Consider the following 22,239-nt stretch of genomic DNA (forward strand, 5'->3'; position numbering starts at 1 on the left):
CACAGAAATGGGTCCAGTTACAGCCAAATAGCATCTATTGAGAGCTCACTGGGTTCAATGCACGCTACTAGGAAGTTCAAAATGAAGAATCAATCCACTGTATTTATTGAGCATCTCCTGAGTGCAGAGCACTGTCTCAAGCGCTCGGGAGAGGGCAGGATAACAGAGTCAGTGGACACGTTTTCAACTTCCCGGTTATTTTGGCATGAGGGGAAAGCTCCTCGAGCCACACGGTAGTTAGGACAGGGATCCTTAGCAGTTCTCATTGAGGACCGATTGGGAAGAAATCAATGTGGGTGGAGAAGAGAGAGGGTCTTATCTGCCCTGCCTGTCTCTGTGAGGTGGGTGATAGCTGAAGTGACAGATCCCCACCAAGAGAGCGGAGCCCTGCCAGAATTTTATTATCAGAGAAGAGCACCCTTTTCTCCAGCCCGCTCGGCTGAGGCTTATTTTGGGAACAGCGGCTCAACTCTCCCATCCTCCATTCATATCTTTTCGGCGGCAGCATGAGCCAAAAATATCCATCCCCGAGACCCTTGGAGAATCAGGTGCCAAGGAGATAATAATAATAATGATTATAATATTTGGTAAGCGCTTACTATGTGCCAGGCACTGCCTTAAACTTTAGAAATAAGCCTGCCTACTTGTCTCGTTTTGCTCTGTCTCTCCCTTCTAGACTGTGAGCCCGTTGTTGGGTAGGGATTGTCACTCTTTAGTGTTGAATTGTACTTTCCGAGCGCTTAGTACAGTGATCCGCACACAGTAAGCGCTCAATGAATATGATCGAATGAAGAAATACCATCATCATTATTATTAAGCTCGTTGTGGGCAATTCTGTTGTACTGTGTTTTTCCAAGAGCGTAGTACACTGCTCTGCACGTAGTAAGTTCTCAATAAATACGACTGACTGATTGATCGAATAGTATTTTTAAAAGACTCCCAGTCCCATGTGCGCTCATCCCTCTGACGCCTCTGAAGTACTTGTGCATATCTGTATATATTATTTATTACTCGATGTTTTTTATTAATGATGTGTCTATGATTCTATTCATCTTGATGGTATTGATGCCTGACTACTTGTGTGGTTTTGCTGTCTGTCGCCCCCGTTTAGACTGTGAGCCCGTTGTGGGGCAGGGATGGTCTCTCTCTCTTGCCGAATTGTCCATTCCGAGCGCTTAGCCCAGGGCTCTGCACATAGTAAGCGCTCAATAAAACGTTGAATGAATGAATGAATGAATGAATGGAATGTCGTTGCCCGGACAACCAGTCCGGAGATCTCGCGAGGTTTGGGGAAGCGCTTCCGGAGAGCGCTCTTTCAGCCGCCGGGGCCAGGTGGGACTTGTCCGCCCCGCCCTCTCCCCGGCCCGGCGAGGATGGGGGACAACAGCAGCCCCATCAGCGTCATCCTGGTCAGCTCGGGGAGCAGGGGCAACAAGCTGCTCTTCAGATACCCCTTCCAGCGGCCGCAGGAGCACCCCGCCGCCCAGCCCAGTGAGTGAGGGCGGTGGAGGGGCCGGCCCGGGCGGGGCGCGGGGAGGGGGCCCGCATGAGCGCATGCGCAGCGCGGCAGGTAGGCGGGCCGAGGGCGCCGTCCGAGGGTGTCAATCATGTCTGAGGCCGGCGGGGCAGGGTGGGCGCATGCGCACGGGGGAGGTAGGCGGGCCGAGGGCGCTGTTCGAGGCTGTCAATCGTGCCTGAGGACGGCGGGGCTCGTGCTCCGCCTCATTCAGTCAGTCATTCAGTCGTATTTATAGAACTATTACTCGGTGCAGGGCACTGTAGTAAGCACAGTAAACAGAGCTGATACTCAAGTTCCCTGCCCATAACAAGTTTACAGTCTAGAATAATAATAATAATAATGTTGGTATTTGTTAAGCGCTTACTATGTGCCGAGCACTGTTCTAAGCGCTGGGGTAGACATAGGGGAATCAGGTTGTCCCACGTGGGACTCACAGTCTTAATCCCCATTTTACAGATGAGGGAACTGAGGCACAGAGAAGTTAAGTGACTCGCCCACAGTCACACAGCCGACAAGTGGCAGAGCTGGGATTCGAACTCATGAGCCCTGACTCCAAAGCCCATGCTCTTTCCACTGAGCCACGCTGCTTCTCAGACATGAATATAAATGCATAAGCGAGATGATGTTACCGTGCTGTGGGTTTTCTGAAGCTTGAATTGGGTAACAAACACTGTGCTAGGTGCCGGGATGGGTACAAGACGATTGGATTGGACAGAACTCCTGATCCTACTCTTCTTAGAGAAAATCAATATCTATGAGGGAGGGAGAGCAGGGTCTTAGTCCTGCGGGAATGTGTCCGCTAATTCTATTGCACTGTACATGCCAGAGCGCTTAGGACAATGCTCAGATTTTTTTTGAGGGTGTGTGGTATTAAGTTTTTACTCCGTGCCAGTCACTGGTCTAAGGCCCACAGTTTTCATCCCCATTTTACAGATGAGGGGACTGAGGCACAGAGAACTGAAGGTGACACCGCAGACGTGTGGCGGAGCTGAGATTAGGACCCAGGCCCATCCGACTTCCAGACCTGGCCTCTATCCACTAGGCCACGCTGCTTCTAGTAAACGTTCAATAAATACTGCTGTTTTGCGGAGGAGGAAAACGAGACCCAGAGAGGTTAAGTGGCCTCGCCAAGGTCACACAGCAGGCCTTTGGTGGAGCTGGGATTAGAACCCAGGTGTCCTGACTCCCAGACTTGTGCTGGGAGTCCACTTGGGCCATGTTGCCCTATAGTAGAGGCAGCAGAACTAGTCCTGGTAGTGCTATTTATTGAGCAGCCAGTAGAGAAGCAGCATGGCATAGTGGATAGAGCCCGGGCCTGGGAGTCAAAAGGTCGTGGGTTCAAATCCCTGCTTCGCCCCTTGTCTGCTATGTGACCTTGGACAAGTCACTTAATTTCTCTGTGCCTCAGTTCCCTCATCTGTAAAACAGGGATCGAGACTGTGAGCCTCATGTGGGACAGGGACTCTGTCCAACCCAATTTGCTTGTATCCATCCCAGTGCTTAGTACAGTGCCTGACACTCAGGAAGCACTTAACAAGTACCATAATTATTATTACCATACACTGTACTAAACCCTTAATCACAATGACAGTAGTAGTATTCAATACTGTGTGCCCAGCGCGTATTGGGTACGTTCAAAAGAGTCAAGTCAGATACAGTCCTTTTCCCACATGGGGCTCACAGTCTTCAGGAGGAAGAGAGAACAGATAAATCAAATAATCCCCATTTTACGGATGAGGAAACCAAAGCCCAGAGAAGTTGAGTGACTTGTACCAGGCAACCTAGCAGGCAAGTGGTGCAGCCAGGATTAGAACACAGGTCCTCGGTCTCCCAGGTCCGGGCTCTTTCCAGTAGGCCAGGCTTGGGAAGTACACCAAAACTCTGAGACCCATTTTGTGCCAACCAGGAGTTTATGCTGTAATAGCAGAGTCAGACATTCTCTGAGGATGGAGGCGAGCTATATAGGAGAGCTAGAAGGGGTTGTTGAGTTGCTTCGGGTGCTGGGAGTTAATCAGGACAAGCTTCCTGGAGGAGATGGGAATTTGGGAGGACTCTGGAGGCCTGGAGGGTTGAGGATAAATCCTGGTTAGAGCATAGGTTTAGGAGTCAGGACCTGGGTTCTATTCCCAGCTCTGCCATTTTTCTGTTAGGTGATCTTGGGCAAGTCACTTCACCTCTCTGTGCTGTAGTTACCTCATCTGTAAAATGGGGATTAAGACTGGGAGCCTCAAGTGGGACAAGGACTGTGTTCAACCTGATTAGCTTGTATCATCCCAGCACTTAATAATAACAATAATAATAATAATAATAACTGTGGTATTTGTTAAGCACCTACTATGTGCCACTCACTGTATTAAGCACTGGGGCGGATACAAGCAAATCGGACTGGGCATGGCCTCTGTCCCTTGTGGGGCTCACAGTCTCAATCCCCATTTTGCAGATGAGGGAACTGAGGCCCAGAGAAGTAACTTGCCCAAGGTCATACAAAAGACAGGTGTCGGAGCTGGAATTAGAGCTCATGACTTTCTGACACCCAGAGCTGTTCTCTATCCACTGCGCCATGCTGCTCCCCCTAGAATGGTGCTTGACACATAGTAAGAGCTTAACAATTACCATTATTATTATTATTATTACTATTATTATTATAACTGTCTCTCTTTTGGAGAGGGGTGGCTGTTCCCCCAAAGGGCCTGCTGTCTCAGGTGCTCATGGGAAGAGAGTACCTGGGTCCACACAGGGCAGGGTCCGCTCGTGGGCGGCTGGGCCTGGGGAGGGCGGCCGAGCCGAGACCGGGGCTCGCCTTGGCATTGCCCGCTCCAGGCATCCCTTCTCTCGCTCCAGGCCAGCCGAGGAGCCGATACGCCGTGAACAGCAGCGGGGATGTCTCCGAGGACCAGGACGGGGACTCCAGGTGAGGGGGTCTCGGGGGAGCTGGGTCAAAGCGGGCAGGCCGGCCCCCCGGCCTGGGGGCGGATCCACCCAGGTGCACCGAGGAGCCTTGGGGGATCCTGGGTGGGCACAGGGGTCCAGGCCCACTGGTCTCGGCTTCTGGATTCCAGCCCTGTGGTAGTGGGGGGTGGGGTGGGGGGCCTCTGCCTTCTGCCTGAGGGTGTCCCAGGTGCCAACCTACTCACTGTCCCTCGATCTCGTCTATCTTGCCGCTGACCCCTTGTCCACATCCTGCCTCTGGCCTGGAACGCCCTCCCACTTCACAGTCAAAAGACCACAATGTTCCCCTCCTTCAGAGTCTTATTAAAATCCCATTTCCTCCAAGAGGCCTTCCCCGACTAAGCCCTCATTCCCCCTATTTCCTCTGTGTCACCCTTGCACTTAGATTTGTCCCCTTCATTCATTCCACCCACAGCTCCACAGCACTAATGTCCAGATCTGTTGTTATATTAATATCTCTCCTCCCCTTTAGGTCCTAAGTCCGTTATGGGTAGGGAGCCTGTCTATTGTTGTATTGCAATCTCCCAAATGCTTAGTAATAATGATGATGGTATTCGTTAAGTATTACTATGTGCCAAGCACTGTTTTAAGCATTGGGGTAGATACAAGGTAATCAGGTTGTCACATTCTTAATCCCCATTTTACAGATGAGGTAACTGAGGCACAGAGAAGGTAAGTGGCTTGCCCAGAGTCACACAGCTGATAAGTGGTGTAGCCAGAATTAGAACCCACGACCTCTGACTCCCAAGCCCGTGCTCCTCCAGTACTCCATGCTCTCATCGCAGTGCTGTGCACACAGTAAGGGCTCAATAAATACAACTGAATGAGTGTAAGGACCTTCTGGGAAGGGAATGTGATTACTGATTCATTCATTCCATCGTATTTATTCTGATTCTGTTGTATTGTACTCTTCCAAGCGCTCAGTGTGCTGTTTACACCAAGTACTCAATAAATAGGATTGTTCAATAGAACCCAGGTCCTCTGACTCCCAGGCCCCTGCTCTTTCCATTAGACCACATAGCTTCTGTAATTTATTTTAATGTCCATCTCCCCGACTAGATTGTAAACTCCTTGAGGACGAGGTTGTTTCTACCGACTCTCTTGTAGTAACACTAGTAATGATTATTCATTCAACAGTATTTGTTAAGTGCTTACTATGTGCCAGGCACTGTTCTAAGCACTGGGATAGACACAGGGTATTCGAGTTGGACACAGTCCCTGTCCCACATAGGACTCACAGTCTTAATTTCTCTGACCTTCAGGTGCCTCATCTGTAAAATGGGGATTAAGTGACTTGCCTAAGGTCACACTGGAGACACGCGACGCAGCTGGAATTAGATTCTCCCAAGTACTTAGTATGGTGTTCTGCTCATGATAAGCGTTCATTAGATGCCACTGTTTGGTTGATAACAATAAATACGGTTAGGTAGTCACGTGTCTATGTGCCCATAATAGAAGATTCTGAATCAGACTTTTTGTGTACGTGTCTAACTACAGCCCTTAATTTTCAAAGCCTCTGCCTTCCACATTCTATTCCGCAAAAAGAGCACCATGACTGTTAGTATACGGTCAGCCAGCCGGTTGGATTTATCGAGTGCTTATTGTGTGCAGAGGTAAAGGCTAATGGGGTCTGTTGTCATTCTCCAACTTCCGACAGTAATTACTCTTTCCAGGCTAGAGAGCCGTCGAAAACCCCAGAGCGCTGTGGGGAATGAACTCTGAAAGGGTCACCTTATAAGCAGCCTGGCAGTGGAGTGGTAATAGCAGAATGCATCCTTAGTAATAGCTTGAGGAAAGAGCATGGCCTAGTGGAAAGAGCCGGGGGCCTGGGAATCAGAGGACCTTGGGTTCTCATCCCGGCTCTGTAAAATCACTGAAACGATGGTATTTATTGAGCACTTCCTTTGGGCAGACGTCTGTAGTAGCCAGCAGCGGTATTCCTTCAGCACTGTGTGCCAGGCACTTTACTAAGGGCTGGGGTAGATCCAAGCCAATCAGGTTAAACACGGTCCCTGTCCCACATGGGACTCACGGTCTTCATCCCCATTTTACAGATGAGGGAACTGAGGCCCAGAGAAGTGAAGTGACTTGCCAAAGGTCACACACAACAGACAAGTGGAGGATCTGGGAATAGAACCCAGGTCCTTCTGACTACCAGGCCACGTTTCTCCCGAAATGGGAATCTCAGATGCAGGATCCTCAGGTGGGGGGGTCAGGGTTCAACTGCCCTGCCTGGGGGTGTCAGCTGCTCCAGACCACTCGGTCTCGGCTTCTGGATTCTCCCCCCTAAGCACATGAGGAGCAGCGTGGCCTCGTGGCAGGAGCTCCCTCTGCCCTGACTTCTCCGCCCTCTGACGGTGGGTCTGACCCCTGGCATTGAGGAGTCGGTCTCGGCCAGGTCCCCCACTCCCTCTCCCTCCCCCCCATCACTTCCAGGGGGCCCCCGCCACCTGGCCGGAGGAGATAGTGTAGCCTCATGGGCGAGGGAGAAAGCCCAGCTCCCAGCCCCAGATCCACCCTCCGGATTTTCTCCCTTATCTGCAGCAGCGCCCTCCTTAGGTTTGTTTGTTTTTTAATGGTATTAAGCGCTTACTATGTACCAAGCACTGTACTAAGTGCTGAGGCTGATAGAAGGTTGAACATAAGCAGTATGATAAGAATAATAATTAGGGTATTTGTTAAGGGCTTGCTGCGTGCCGGGCACTGTACTAAGCACTGGGGTAGATATACGGTATCAGTGCCTAGAACAGTGCTTCATACATAGTAAGTGCTTAACAAATACCATCATCATTATTATTATTATTATGATTGTATATCAAGTCCTGTCATTCTATAAGCAAATTGGGTTGGACACAGTCCCTGTCCCACATAGGGCTCACAGTCTCAATCCCCATTATACAGATGAGGCCCAGAGAAGTAAAGTGTCTTGCCCAAGGTCACATAGCAGACAAATGGCGGAGCCAGGATTAGACCCCTTGACCTTCTGACTCCCGGACCCGGGTTGTATCCATTACACCATGCTGCTTCTCGCTGTATCCCATGTGGGGCTCTCAGTCTTAATCCCTGTTTTACAGATAGGGTAACTGAGGCCAGAGAAGTGAAATAACTTGCCCAGGGTCTCACAGCGGACTAGCAGTGGAGTCGGGATTAGAGCGCAGGTCCTTGTGACTCCCAGGCCCAGACTCTCCACTAGACCACACTGCTCTGGGGAGGGCCCCAATTCACCATCCCTGGAGGGTGAGTTGCCAAGGTGGGTTAGGACAGGCCAAATTGATATAGCACTGGGCGATTAGTTTCCTGCTCGTAATGTAGAGAGGCAACATGGCGTAGTGGATAGAGCCCGGGCCTGGGATTCAGGAGGTCATGGGTTCTTATCCAGGCTCTGCCACTTTGTCTGCTGTGTGACCTTGGGCAAGTCACTTCGTTTCTCTGTGTCTCAGTTACCTCCTCTGTTAAATGGGGATTGAGACTGTGAGCTCCACGTGGGACAGGGACTGTGTCCGTCCTTATTTGCTTGGATCCACCCCAGCGCTTAGTACAGTGCCCGGCACATAATAAGCACTTTACAAATACCATAATAATAATAATAATAACATCCTTCCTATCGGTGGAGGGGCCTCATCCCCAGGCAGAAACGAGAACCAGTTAGCTGGTACTATTAATGAGCGCCTTCTCTGTGTAGAACGCTGTCCTCAGTGCTTGGGAGAATAAGATAAAGCTAGTCTTCATAGTCATCATCATCATTCCTTCAATCATATTTACTGAGCACTTACTCTGTTCCAAGTACTATACTAAGCACTTGGAAGAATACAATAGAATAATAGACCCATTTCCTGCCCACAACAAGCTTATGGTCTAGAGGATGAGCTCATCATCATCATCACCTTAGTAGTATTCATTCCTTCAGTCGTATTTGTTGAGCACTTACTGTGTGCAGAGCACTGTACTAAGTGCTCGGGAGAGAACAATAGAACAATAAACAGACACATTTCCTGCCCACAACGAGCTGACAGTCTAGAGGGAGAGGCAGACATTAATAGAAAGAAATAAATGACAGATATGGACCTAAGTGGTGTGGGACTGGGAGGGGGGATGAACGAAGGGAGCAAGTCAGGGTGATGCAGAAGGGAGTGGAAGAAAAGGAAAAGAGGGCTTATTCTGGGAAGGCCTCTTGAAGGAGATGTGCTTGAGCCCTTACTGTGTGCGGAGCACTGTTCTAAGCACTTGGGAGAGTAGAGACAGAATGGGTAGATACATTCCCTGCCCACCGTGATCTCTTGTTCAGTAACCCCTGACCTTTTGGCTTGCCTTCCATCAATCAATCCATCAGGGCTATTTATGGAGCGCCTACTCCTTGCTAGTTACTATACTGCGCACCCGGAAGAGTACAACATACATTCCCTGTCCATGCTGAAGGGCCACTGGGAGAGAGAGGAGGCTGTGACTGGGTTGGCGCAATGAGTTCTGAGTAAATGGGGCTCGTGGGCAACTTCAGCCATTAAGGTCCCTCCCCCTCTTGGAGATTTGGATTTGAAGAACGGTGCAGGGAGAGCAGCGAGCTGAGTTGGGGTTCTGAGATTTGTTCTCTCTAGACTGGAAGCTTGTAGGGACCGTGGCTGCCAATTCTGTTGTACTCTCCCAAGCACTCAGTACAGTGCTCTGCTCTCAGTAAGCGCTCAATAAATACCATTGATTGATGTGTTTCGGGGGTTGAGGGCAGACTACATGCCCGATTGTTCTTGGTCCCGATTCACTGGGCTTCCTAGCAGTTTAACTCTTTATCGTTCTGCTCTTTTCCCCCACCCAGAGGTTGAAAACCCACCAGAGCCTCCAAGGCAAGGCCCAGGTGACTTTGGGTGGTTTATTCTTTTCGTTGTGTTGTTTTGTGTTGACGGTCCCGTTCCCATTTCAGTGAACAATGCCCCGTAACTGATGAGCAATTGGTGTCAGGGTAAGCCCCGCTGTCTCCCAACATCCCTTTCTCCTTGACTGCCCACCTCCCCCTCCTCCTTCTCGTGCCCAGGCGGCGTGTTTGTTTTTTCACTCCGCGTTGAACAGTAAATTAACCGGAACAACCAGCGGCCATTGCTCTGCCCCTCCTTCCTGCTCAGATCTACCCCCTGCCAGGGTGGCGGGCAGCGAGAAGGGGATGATCCCACCCTCTTCTGCACCCTGAAGCGTGCAGTCATTGCACATGCTCGGAGGCTAGGAGGGGAGGGGGGCAGAGTTGTTGGCAGAGATTGGCTAACTGGCCCCCAGGGGCGGGGGTGTGGGTGTCCCAGTCCAGGGGTGACCCCAAGAGGGCCTCATCTCTTTGAAGTGCCATCAGTACCGGGGGTCCCTATAGGAAAGCTGCTTCCGGAGGGAGACCGGTTGTGACCCCGTTGCATGGGTTCTAATCCAGCCTCCACCATTTGTCTGCTGTGTGACCTTGGGCAAGTCGCTTAACTTCTCTGTGCCTCAGTTCCCTCATCTGTAAAATGGGGATTGAGACTGGGAGCCCCACATGGGACAGGGACTGTGTGCAACCTGACTTGCTTGTATCCACCCCAGCACTTAGTACAGTGCCTGGCTCTTAGTAAGTACTTAACAAATGCCTTCATTATTATTATTATTCCCATCTCCCCCTGCCCAAGCCCAAATCAGGAGCACACGCCTCGTTCAGTGTGTGAGGACCCCGTGCTCCAGGTTTGGAGGGTCACCCCTTAGCTGGATTTCCTTGTATCCACCCGAGTGCTTAGTACAGTGTCTGGCACTTAAATACCATAATTATTATTATTATGATTATTATCAGCTCAGTGGAATGGGCAGAGGGTGGTCAAGTCATATGGCAGGCTCTCAGCCCTCCTGGCCCCTCCTCACCCCCTCCCCTCCTCAGACCTAGGATTCAGCTCACCCAAGAGAATAATAATAGTAAAGAGGATGATGATGAGGATGGTATTAAGTCGTTACTCTGTGATAGGCAAGAGACGGGCTCGGCCATGTGCTGCAACCCTCCAGGAACAACGGAAAAATCTGAATGGGAGTCAGAAAGTCATGGACCCTGCAGGGCACGGGAGGGAAGACCCTCTGGGTCGGTAAGAATAATAAATAATAATAATAACGATGGTATTTGTTAAGCACTTACCATGTGTCAAGCACTGTTCTAAATGCTGGGGAAGATACACGCTAATCAGGTCGGTCACAGTCCCTGTCCCACATGGGGCTCACAGTCTTAATCCCCGTTTTACAGCTGAGGGAACCGAGGCCCAGAGAAGTGAAGTGACTTGCCCAAGGTCACAACAGACAAGTGGCGCAGCCAGGATTAGAACCCATGTCCATCTGATTTCCAGGCCCGGGCTCTATCCACTAGGCCATGCTGCTTCAACCCCTGCCCCTAAGGTGTTGGTGTAGGCCTGCCCGAGGCAGTGGGCTGGGCCAGATGCCCTCTCGCTTCCCTCATCCCCATGGCCGGGACCTCCGGGAGAGCCCAGCTGCTCTTGCGGGGCCGATGAGCACCCCCAGTCGAGGTGGTCAAACATGGCCGCGGGCAGGTAGATGACCCGGGGCCCCCAGTGGAGCCGAGCCCTGAAGGGAGCAGGCCACCTCTGGGCTGTGGAGATAGAGCCGAGAGGAGCGGACACGCCCTCAGCTGGACCTGGCCCTGTAGGCCGATACCAGGCTATCTGGACCCCCTGCTTCCAGAGGGAGGCAGATACGGACCTCAGGACACTTGCATGTGTCATCAGTAATAAAAAAAAACAACACTCATCCTCCCCTCCCTACTGCCCAACCAACTCTCAAGTCCTCACTCAGGTAGAGAAGCAGTGTGGCCTAGTGGAAAGAGGCCAGGCCTGACCACCATCAGGGGACCTGGATTTTAATCCCGGTTCCACCACTTCTCTTGTCTTCTCTGGGCCTCAGTTTCCTCATCTGTAAAATGGGGATAAAAAACCTTCTCCCTCCCCCTTAGACAATGAGCCCCAAGTGGAACAGGAACTGGGTCCGACCTGATTATCTGGTATCCACCTCAGTGCTTCGTACAGGGTTTGGCACCTAGTAAGGGCTTGACAAAAACAGCATGATTACATTCCCAAATCCATGACGTGGTGGATAGAGCACGGGCCTGGGAGTCATAAAGTCATGGGTTTTAATCCCAGCTCCGCCACTTGTCTGCTATGTGACTTAGGGCAAGTCACTTCACTTCTCTGTGCCTCAGTTACCTCATCTGTAAAATGGGGATCGAGACTGAGCCCCATGTGGGATGGGGACTGTATCCAACCCAATTAGCTGGTATCTTAACCAGCGCTTAGCACAGTGCCTGGCACTCAGGAAGTGCTTAACAGATACCATTATTATTGTTACTATTATCACATAGCAGGCACTCAACAAAAACAGCATTATTATTACATTCCGAAATCCACAGATGACTCCAATGGTTCCCCCAGCCATCAATGTGGAAAACTGAAATTCTTCTTATTTATTATTGGAACAAAAAAGCCTTCGGAGTCTTGCCCTCAATCGGTATCATCACAGAAACCATGGCAGGCCACCCTGGGCCCTCCCCGGGGACACTACACTGGACAGAACCACCTGGCCCAGAGGTGCCCGTCAGCCCAATGGTAGGCTGTATGAGGCTCCTGCCCCATGCAGAGCACTGTACTGGGTGCTCAGGGGAGTCCAGTAGGGTCAGTAGACATTCCTCATGTGCCAAAGCGGGAGGTCATCAGTCAATGGTCGCTTAGCCAGTGATTTAATCTGGAGCTCCGGCCCCCGGCCGAGATCAGCTCCCGCTCTTTTTTTTTTAATTCCCTTTTTTTAATTCTGCCTATACCTCCCAACGCGAGAGAATCGATGGATCGCCAAGCATGGGTCCGTCCCCCCGCCGCCTCCAATTTTTGCCTTTCGATGCCTTCTGCTCCTAATTCTGGTGATTGGGAACCCCCGATTGGGCAAAATCAGACAATTGGGGTGTGTAATTGACAAGAGCAAATCGGACGGGCGGGAGCAAGGGGGGCCAGCTTGTTGGGGGTCACCGATGACTCGGGCCCAATGACCCCGAGGGTCTTCCTCCCCTTCCGACCCCCCATCCCCACTCCCAGCTTTCTCCATAGGCGGGCACCTGCCACTGTGGTGACCGCTATCCCGTCTGTTTCTGTCCCGGCCGCCGCCTTTTCTGGGAAGATTTTCCGACGTCATCCTGGCCACCATCTTGGCCACCAAGGCCGACGTGTGCGGGCAGAAGTTCGAGCTGAAGATCGACAACGTGCGTTTTGTGGGTCACCCGACTCTGCTACAGCACGGCCTGGGCCAGGTAGGTCAACTCCAGGGCTTCCCGCACGGTGACCGGGGGGCGGAAACCAGGACTCTGGCCCGTCGCTGCAGTCCTTGCCCTCATTTCCTGGGTCTGGGGGCTGTGCCAGACTCCCCTCACTCCCCGGAGGCCATCCGGAGAGAATGAACAGGCCAGTGTTTTAAAATGTGCATCGCGCATTGCGAAGAGAAATTCCTAACTGAATTTGATTAGCTCCACAGGTTGAGAGTTGGTATATTGGTCTGGTGTTTTTAATTTTTTTCCCTTTGCTCAGCATCTTGGAAGTCACCTGATTAGTTACAGGAAATCTGCAACTAAGGCATGGGGGTAGGAAATCTAACCAACTTCCTTCAGGGCCTTATTGGGAATTAAAAAAACCTGGGAGGTTGGAGCTGTCAGTTTAGAAGATCCAAAAGGGATTTGTTTGAGGAAAAGCACCTTCTTCAAGAAGAGGGTTGCCTCCCTCAAGTAAATGATTACCTTCCTTAAGCAAAAGGCACTTAAACTACAAAGGAGGTTAATTGGGAGAGAATTTGCGATTGCTCTCCCGGACTAGAAATGCCTGTGGTAGTGGTGTTTTAATTACTATTTCTGAAATTCTACTGCATTAGATTTTGCTAAACTGATAAAGGTTTATAAGCAAGTCGAATACAAACTATATGGCAAGCCACATGGCCTAGTGGAAAGGGCCTAGGAGTCAGAGGACCTGGGTCCTAATCCCATCTCCACCGCTTGTCTGCTGTGTGACTTTGGGCAGGTCAGTTGACTTCTCTGTGTCTCAGTTGAGTCATTTGTAAAATGGGGATTCACACTGAACCCTGTATGGGTCCTGGACAACCCAATTTGCTTCTGTCCACTTAGGACACAAGCGCGTAGAAGAGTGCCCGGCACACAGTAAGCACTGAGCAGACAGCAGAACTATTATTCAATCATTCAGTTCTTTCAATCATATTTATTGAGCACTTAATGTGTGCAGAGCACTGTACTAAGCGCTTGGGAGAGTACAATATGATAAATAAACAGTCATAGTCCCTGCCCACATCGAGCTTACAATCTGGTGGGGGAGATAGACATCAATAGAAATAAATGAAATGAGAGATGGCGACATAAGTGGAGTGGGGCTGGGATGGGGAGAAAAGAAAAGGGAGTAAACCAGGGTGACGCGGAGGCAGAAGGGAGCGGCCCAGGGCAATCAGTATGGCCCGAGCCTCCCGGTGTCTGCCGCCATGGAGTGACAACACGTGGAACTTTCTTTTCCTTTCGGCCTAGACAGTCTTCCCTCCCCCCCAGCCCCACCTCACCCTGCCACCCCTGTTGAGCAGGATTTGAGGGGGAGGGTCCTAAAGGAGCAGGTTCTTGGCCAGGCACAACATTTATCCATCATGGCGGGAGGGCAGGGGGCATCAGCAGCCAAGTGACCGGTCAGGGCAGAGGGAGTTGCAGCTCCTCGAAGGCCAGGATTGGTCCAGGGGTGCGGGGGCAGGGTGGGGAAGGGCACCCTGGTGGTTCTAGGGTGCAGGAGCCCTCCAGGCTGGGGGAGGGCAGGGGTGGATGCCCGGGGAAGATTGCCATCTTTCTCTTGGTAACCCAGACCTGGAAAGGATCCCCCAGGGAGACCCTCCGTCAGTTGGGGACTGAGGTCCCACCCCTGTTACAGACCTGGGGATTCATGAAGTGAGGGGCGGAAGGCGGGGTGTCCTGGAGCCAGGCTTTGCCCCCCGGGCCCGGAGGGTGCGTTTCAGGATTTGGCCTGGGTACCCAAGTGTGGGCATATCCCTCCCTCAGCCGCGCCAGCCGATGAGGTGGGGAGCTGGGGCCGGGTTGGTCCTCCCTCACTGGGCCCCTCCGCCTTCGCTGACCTCCCCCTGTTGCCCACCTCCCAGGTCTCCAAGACGGACCCGTCTCCAAAGAGAGAGATCCCCACCATGATCCTGTTCAACGTGGTGTTTGCCTTGCGGGTAAGGGGTCGAGGCGGTGGTCCCGTGCGGGCAGGGGGGTGGTGGGGAGGGGCGGGTGGCATTTTCTGGTCTCTGGGAATTGGAGAGTGCCAATCAGTCGGTCAGCAGAATGTATCTAACTCAACGTTTAGGGCAGTCCCAGAGGACGAAAAGACGATCCCGCCTCCCTCTAGACCGGAAGCTCCTTTTTTTCTTTCTTTTTGTTTTTTATGGTATTTGTTAGAGTAGATACAAGAGAATCAAGTCCCAGATGGAGCTCCCAGTCTAAATAGGAGAGAGAACAGGGATTGAATCCCCATTTAGCAGATGAGGGAATTGAGGCACAGAAAAGTGAAGCGACTTGCCCAGGGCCACCCAAGAAGTGCGTGGCAGAGCCCGGAATGAGAACCCAGGTCCTCTGACTCCCAGGCCAGGGCTTCTTCCACTGGTCAGTCGGTCAGTCAATCATGTTTATTGAGCATTTATGAGAAGCAGCATGGCTCAGTGGGTAGAGCCCGGGCCTGGGAGTCAGAAGGTCATGGGTTCTAATCCCAGCTCCACCACTTGTCTGCTGATGTTGCTGAATTGTAGTCTCCCAAGCACTTAGTACAGTGCTCTGCACACAGTAAGCGCTCAATAAATATGAATGAATGAATAAGTGAATAAGAGGTGCCGCAGTTAGCTCATCTGTAAAATGGGGATTGAGACTGTGAGCCCCATGTGGGACAGAGACTACATCCAACTCAATTTTCTTGCATCCATCCCAGTGCTTAGTTCAGTGCCTTGCACATAATAAAAATGCTTAAAAAATACTTTCATTATTACTATTACCATATGTAGAGCACTACACTAAGTGCTGGGACAGTACAGTATAATAACTATGGTCCTCGTTAAGTGCTTACTTTGTGCCTAGCACTGTTCTAAGCACTTGGACAAATTGGACCCAATCCCTGTCCTACAAGGGGCTCACACTCTTAATCCCCATTTTACAGATGAGGTAACTGCGGCACCGAGAAAAGAAGTGACTTGCCCAGCATCACACAGCAGACATGTGGCGGAGCCGGGATCAGAACCCAAGTCCATCTGTCTCCCAGGCCCGGGCTCTAGCCATTGAGCCGCGCTGCTTCTCTAAACAGACATACTCCCTGCCCATAATGAGCGTAAGCGTAACTTCTGACTCCCAGGCCTGGGCTTTATCCACTGAGCCATGTTGCTTCTCATAAGCACTCAATAAACACAATTGACTGACTGACTAGTGGAAGTCTAGGGGGCGAGACAGACGTTAATATAGGACACGCTGCTTCTGGAAGAGGTGGAAGTTCATCAGGGTGAAACAGCTGAGAAAGGAATTGAGTTACCAAATTAAATAAATAAAAGCTGAGGCTGAAGCTACAGGGTTTTCCATAGGTGCCGGGCAGGCCTCAGATAACGAGGAGCCCCTCCCGGGGCAGGGGCACAGATGGTGCAATCGGCCCCGTCTGGCTTTTGGGCCCTTCTGGGCACCCCCAGGGAGCGTGACTCAGCTAAAGACCCAGAAATGCCGAGTCACGGGTCGGCCCGGCCATCTGGGGCCCGGACCCGGCTCCCCGGCCCACCCCCCGACACCAGGCCGTGGGCGTCACCCCACCCGGCTTCATCAGCGGAGCCCGGGAGGCGGCGAACGGAAAGGAAGCAGCACGGCCCTGTGGACAGAGCCCGGGCCTGGCGGTCGGAGGACCTGGGTTCCCATCCCAGCTCCACCACCTGTCCACTGACTGGCCTTGGGCAAGTCATTTCACTTCTCTGGGCCTCAGTTCCCTCCTCTGTAAAAGGGGGATTAAGACTGTGAGCCCCGTGTGGGACAGGGACTGTGTCCAAGCTGATTAGCTTGTATCTACCCCAGTTCTTGGCATTCATTCATTCAGTCGTGTTTATTAAGTGCTTACTTGTGTATAGAGTACTGTACAAAGTGCTTGGGAAAGTACAATACAGCAGTAAAGAGAGATGGCCCCTGCCCACAACAGATTCACCATCTAGAGGGGTGGAGACAGGCATGGATACAAGTAGTACAAATAGTACATACTAGAACAAATAAATAAAATGACAGCTATAGACATAAGTGCTGTGGGGCTGGTTGAGGGGGCGGGAAGAGCAAAGGGAGCAAGTCAAGGCGACACAGAAGGGAGTGGGAGATGAGGAAGTGTGGGACTTAGCCTGGAAAGGCCTCTTGAAGGAGATGTGCACGTAATAAGTGCTTAACAAATGCCATTTAAAACGAAAAAGAAAACTTTCTGGAGGCCTCAGGCTGTTGGGGATGCAAGAAGGAGAAGCACCCCAAAAGATTGGGGGCGTGGATTTCAAATGGGCGGTGAAAGGTGCAGGGCATTGAGGAAGCAGCCTCCCCCCCCCCCGGCCCCTTTCCTCTCACACCCAGAGACATCTAGAAGAGTGGGTGTGGGGTGGCCCAGGCGAAGGCTGAGCAGAACCTGGAATTCTAGTGGTTAGAATATAAAGCTGGGGTGGGGAGGCAGCTTGTCTGCCCCAGAACTGTCTCCGACAGTGACACCAGATCACCTGGTCAGGGATGGTGCATCCACCACCCCCGACTCTCCCCCAGTGACCCAGCACAGACATTTGTCTCTGGATCTACCCTAGCCCCCGGTACTCACTAGTGTTTCCCCTTGCAGAGGCTGCTGGGGACCACCTCCCCACCCCCAGCTCCCCTCAACAAACATACACACACAAACACAGATCTCTTCTTCCTCCTTGTCTTCTTTCCCTCTCCCCGCAACCCTCCTACAGGCCAACGCGGACCCGTCGGTGATCAGCTGCCTTCACAACCTGTCTCGGCGCATCGCCATAGTGCTGCAGCACGAGGAGCGGCGCTGCCAGTACCTCAGCAGGGAGGCCAAGCTGATCCTGGCCATCCAGGATGAGGTGTCCGCCATGGCGGAAAGTGAGTCCGGCTCCGTTCCCCCCCCATCATGCCCTCAGGGAGGCCTCGGGGCCTAACGGACACAGTCCGGGACATCGGGAGTCCAACAGTTCTGCCTCTGGACTGCTGAGGGACCTTAAGCGAGCCACTTGACCTCTCTATTCCTCATTCTTCCCACGGGGATAAGATCGGTCGGGAGCCCTGGATGGGACAGGGACTGGGTCCGATGTCATAACTGTGTGCCCACCCAAGGGCTCAGCACACTAAGCGCTTCCTAAGTGCGGTGATTATCGTCACTGTCGTTCAGTCTAATTGAGAGAGGGCCGGGGCTGCATCTGGGAGATATTCTAGGACAGTGGGGCTAAGGTGGGCAGGCCCCTGGGTGATGTCACGGCCCGACCCCCCTGCCCAGGGCCTGAGGCCGCCTGTGCCGTTGGGATTCCGGGGTTTTGGGGGGAGAGGGAGAGGTCAGAGTTGTGTGTAGGGGCAGAGAGACCTGGCCCTCACCCCGGCTCTGGCAGGGAAGGGCAGGGCAGCTTCCTGGCTCGGAAAGTCCCGATGTCGGCTCGTCTTCCTGCTCCCCAGCAGGTGAAGGGCCCCAGTCCCCGTTCCGTCACATCCTGCCCAAGTGCAAGCTGGCCCGGGACCTCAAAGAGGCCTATGACAGGTAAGCCCTCCGGCCTCATGATCACAACTGGGGGATTTGGGAAGCGCGGACCCTGTGCCCAGCACCGTACCAAGCTCTGGGTAGGCACAAGAGAATCAGGTCGGATGCAGTCCCTGGCCCGTACCACACTCACAACCTAAGGGGGAGGGTCAGCAGGGATTGAATCGCCAATTAATGGGGGGGAAACTGAGGCCCAGAGAGGTTAAGTGAGGCAGGCCTGCTCCACCCCAGCAAGGCCTGCCCCTATTTTACAGTGAAACACGACGGGGCTTGAGGTCCTCAGCCCCCGAACGGGTCGGGGGTCGGACAGTTGTACACTGAGACCGGCTAGCTGGGTAGCGTCGCCCACAGCACTTAGGTCCGTAACCGTAATTTATTCATATTAATGTCACACTCTCCCTCTAGACCGTCAGCTCGTTGTGGGCAGGGAATGGGTCTACCAACTCTGTTGGTATCGTGCTCTCCCGAGCGCTTAGTCCGGGGCTGTGCACACGGGAAGCGCTCAATAAATAGCATCGATTGCTTGATTGGGGTCCCCGTGGTTTGCGGTCGCACGTCGCCGTCTAGTGGGAAGAGGGGGTAATGCCGCAGCCCAGGCTCCGGACACTTGTTTGTTCTCCAAACACGAAGCAGAATTGGGGTGAATCATGGAGGTGGGGCCGGGGTGCGGAGTCTCCCCTATTATTTCCAGCTTCCCTTCCCAAAGCGTTCATACTCCCGGTTGCTGAAATAATAGCAGTTCAAGACAGAGACCATGTCAAACTCCCACCCAGGTATGGCAGTAATTGTGGTATTCAGTGCTTACTATGTGCCCAGCACTGAACTAAGCCCTGGGGTAGGCACAAGATCGTCAGGGCCCAAACGGGGCTCACAGTCGAAGTAGAGGGCAGAATAGGTATCGAATCCCCATTTTGCTGACGAGGGAACCGAGGCAAAGAGAAGTGAAGGGAGTTGCCCAGGATCACACAGCAAAGTAGCGGAGCAGGGATTAGAGCCCAGGTCCTCCGACTTTCAGGCCCAGGCTCTTTCCACTTCTCAGGATTCTATCCCGGTGCTTAGTACAGTGCTCTGCACACAGCACTTAGTATTACTTCAACTACCGCTATCAAGACACCAGAGTTGGCAAAATCTTGGCTTGCCCCGAAGGAAAGGCACTTGTTTTCCCGTGTCCACTTTCCTCGCCACATTTACCGAGGAAACCTCCCCCTCCTGCCCTTAGATGGTAACCTTCTGAGGGCAGGGTTGGCGTCTTTTATTTCTCTGAAGCTCTCGTCCCCCACCAGTCCCGTCGGCAGGCACTGATCTGCCTTGGAGCTCCACCTCTCTCCACCAGGAGCAAGTCAGTCAGTCAATCGTATTTACTCAGCACTTACTGTATCTGCAGAGCACTGTACTAAGTACTTGGGAGACTATAGTACAACAATAAACAGGCACATTCCCTTCCAATAATGAGCTTACAGTCTAGAGGGGGAGGCAGACTAAATAAGTTACAGATATGGGCATAAGTGCTGTGGAGCTGGGGTGGAGAAATGCATAAAGGGAGCAAGTCAGGGTGATGCAGAGGGAGTGGGAGAAGAGGAAAGGAGGGCTTAATCGGGGAAGGCCTCATGGAGATGTGCCTTCAGTAAGGTTTTGAAAGGGCAGAGAGTCATTGTTGGGGGAGGGTCTGAGCGATCGCCCCCCAGCAGCAGGATTGGGGCATCCTCCAGGATGGATTAGTGCCCGGGTGTTCTTGGGCACCCCGCTTAGTGCCTGCCAGTTTTCTGACCTGACGACTAGGTACTGACCCCAGCGCTTAGTATGGTCTGTGGCACCAAATAGGCACCTGACAAAGACCACAAGTATTTTCCCCAGTCGGGGCTCCCATGGTGAAGCATACCCTCTCCTGCATGGTCATCCCTCCCGCCAGGAGCCACCAGGGAGGAAGAACAGAGATTGAATCCCCACTGTGGCCCCTGGAGGGACCCCTCCCGCCTCCCATCCCAGGCCCACCCGGACCAGCCGCCGGCAGGGGGCAGAGGGGTCAGGGGCATCGCGGGACTCTGAAACTCCTTCCTCTGACCGCTGTGGATCGCCCCCTCCCCCCGCCTCTCCCGAGCCCCCCCACCCCCAGCCATTCACTGGCCCTGATTTGTTCCGATTTCAGGCTCCGGGTGGAGACAAAGGCCCGCCTGTCCCTCCCCGGCTTCCGGACGCGATGAAATCAGATGCAGAGGACACACGGCCTTTGTCTTCTCAGAGCCCGGAAACGACCCTCCCCACCTCCTGCACCCCCAAACCGCTAGCCCCGGCCCCTCCGGGGAAGCATCCGACTGGCACGGGGGGCGGGGACCTCTAAGAGGAGGTCCTGAGCCAGCACGCTCAGAGAGCCGGGAACCACAGGGTACTCTGGAGCTGACGGGAGCCTAAGCACCCATGATGACCCTCGGTGTGGCAACCCCGGTTGGCGGCTGCGTGGCTGTGCACGTTGGTCTGTTCAAACAGGCCACCCTGAGGACAGTTCTCTCCACTAGAGCACTAGAATAGCCAGCCAGCCAGCTGGTCCAGAGGACCGCCAAGAGCTGTGGGAATGAGTATCCAAGTGCTTGAAAAGCAGCGTGGCCTAGTGGAAAGAGCCTAGGTGGGAGTCAGAGGACCTGGGTTCTCATCCCAGCTCCGCCACTCTTCTGCTGGGTGACCGTGGACAAATCTCTTAACTTCTCTGGGCCTCAATGACCTCATCTGTAAAATGGGGATTGAGACTGTGAGCCCCATGTGGGACAAGGACTGTGTCCAATTTGATTAGCTTGTATCTACCCAAGCACTTAGTACAGTGCCTGGCCCATAGTAAGTGCTTAACAAATGCCATTTTAAAAAGTGCCTAGGTGATGCTGAAATAGCGGTTGGCAGAGATAGAGGGATTAGCGGAGTGGTTTATTGGAAAGAGCCCGGGATTGGGTGTCAGAGGACATGGGTTCTAACCCTGGCTGTGCCACTTGTCTGCTGTGTGACCTTGGGCAAACCATTTAACTTCTCTGTGCCTCAGTTACTTCATCTATAAAATGGGGATTAAGAATGTGAGCCCCAAATGAGACAGCCTAATTACCTTGCATCTACCCCAGCATTTCGGACAGTCTTGGCCCATAATGAGCGCTTAACAAATACCATTATTACTATATATGTATTATAATTATAATAATAATCAGGGAAGATCCTGGCGGAGAGATGATTTCTGGATGGCTTTTAATCAGTCAGTCAATCAATGGAGTGTATTGAGCACTTACTGTGTGCTAAGTGTACCAACCGCTGAGGGGAGTACAGTAGAATAGATTTGGTAGACATATTCCCTGCCCAAAAGGAGTTTACAGTCTAGAAGGAAAGATCGGCATTAATACGAATAAATAAATGACGGATATAGAAGTAAGTGCTGCGAGGCTAAGGGTGGACTGAATACAGGGTGCAAATTCAAGTGCAAGGGCGATGCAGAAGGGAGGAGTAGAGGGAACGAGGGTTAATCGAGTAAAGCTCTGAAGGTGGGGAGAGGGGTCGTCTGTCAGATATGGAGTGGGAAGGCATTCCGGGCCAGAGACAGGACGTGGGTGAGGGAGTCAGTGGTGAGATAGATGAGATCGAGGTACAGTGAGTAGGTTGGCATCAGAGGAGCTGGGTTGGAGTAGGAGAGCAGCGAGGTGAGGTAGGAGAGGGCACGGGGATGGAGGGCTTTAAAGCCAACAGTGAGGAGTTTCTATTCGATGCAGAGCTGGTAGCGTGGATGTCTGTCGGAAGTGATGGGGGAGGACACTCCAGGAAGGGGGCGGGGGGTGAACGAGAGTCGCCAGCAGGAGAGAGATGAGAGACGAGAGGCCCGGCGAGTAGGTCAGCTGGCCAGGAATGAAGAGCGGCGTTGGTGGTGTAGCGGTTCGCATAGCTCCCTTCCAAGCAGTTGACCCTGGTTCATTTCCTAGCCAACACAGTTGAAGC

The 22,239-nt window shown here is 52.6% G+C and overlaps 1 protein-coding gene across 3 annotated transcripts in view; it reads left to right on the forward strand.

The window, feature by feature from the left end:
* The first annotated feature begins 1,302 nt into the window (after positions 1 to 1,302).
* Positions 1,303 to 22,239, forward strand: part of NPRL3 (NPR3 like, GATOR1 complex subunit) — a 33,625-nt gene continuing 12,688 nt past the window's right edge. Inside the window, exons 1-7 of one of the 3 annotated variants that reach the window (XM_029049186.2) lie at positions 1,303 to 1,491; positions 4,361 to 4,430; positions 9,381 to 9,419; positions 12,632 to 12,761; positions 14,645 to 14,719; positions 17,480 to 17,633; positions 18,198 to 18,279. In XM_029049186.2, the coding sequence (XP_028905019.1) occupies positions 1,374 to 1,491; positions 4,361 to 4,430; positions 9,381 to 9,419; positions 12,632 to 12,761; positions 14,645 to 14,719; positions 17,480 to 17,633; positions 18,198 to 18,279 (668 nt within the window). In that variant the 5' untranslated portion in view covers positions 1,303 to 1,373. The remainder of the gene's footprint in view (positions 1,492 to 4,360; positions 4,431 to 9,380; positions 9,420 to 12,631; positions 12,762 to 14,644; positions 14,720 to 17,479; positions 17,634 to 18,197; positions 18,280 to 22,239) is intronic. The other 2 variants (XM_029049187.2, XM_029049188.2) reach the window with 2 other exon arrangements.

The sequence above is a fragment of the Ornithorhynchus anatinus genome, chromosome 21 (assembly GCF_004115215.2).
Source record: "Ornithorhynchus anatinus isolate Pmale09 chromosome 21, mOrnAna1.pri.v4, whole genome shotgun sequence".
NCBI lineage: Eukaryota > Metazoa > Chordata > Mammalia > Monotremata > Ornithorhynchidae > Ornithorhynchus > Ornithorhynchus anatinus.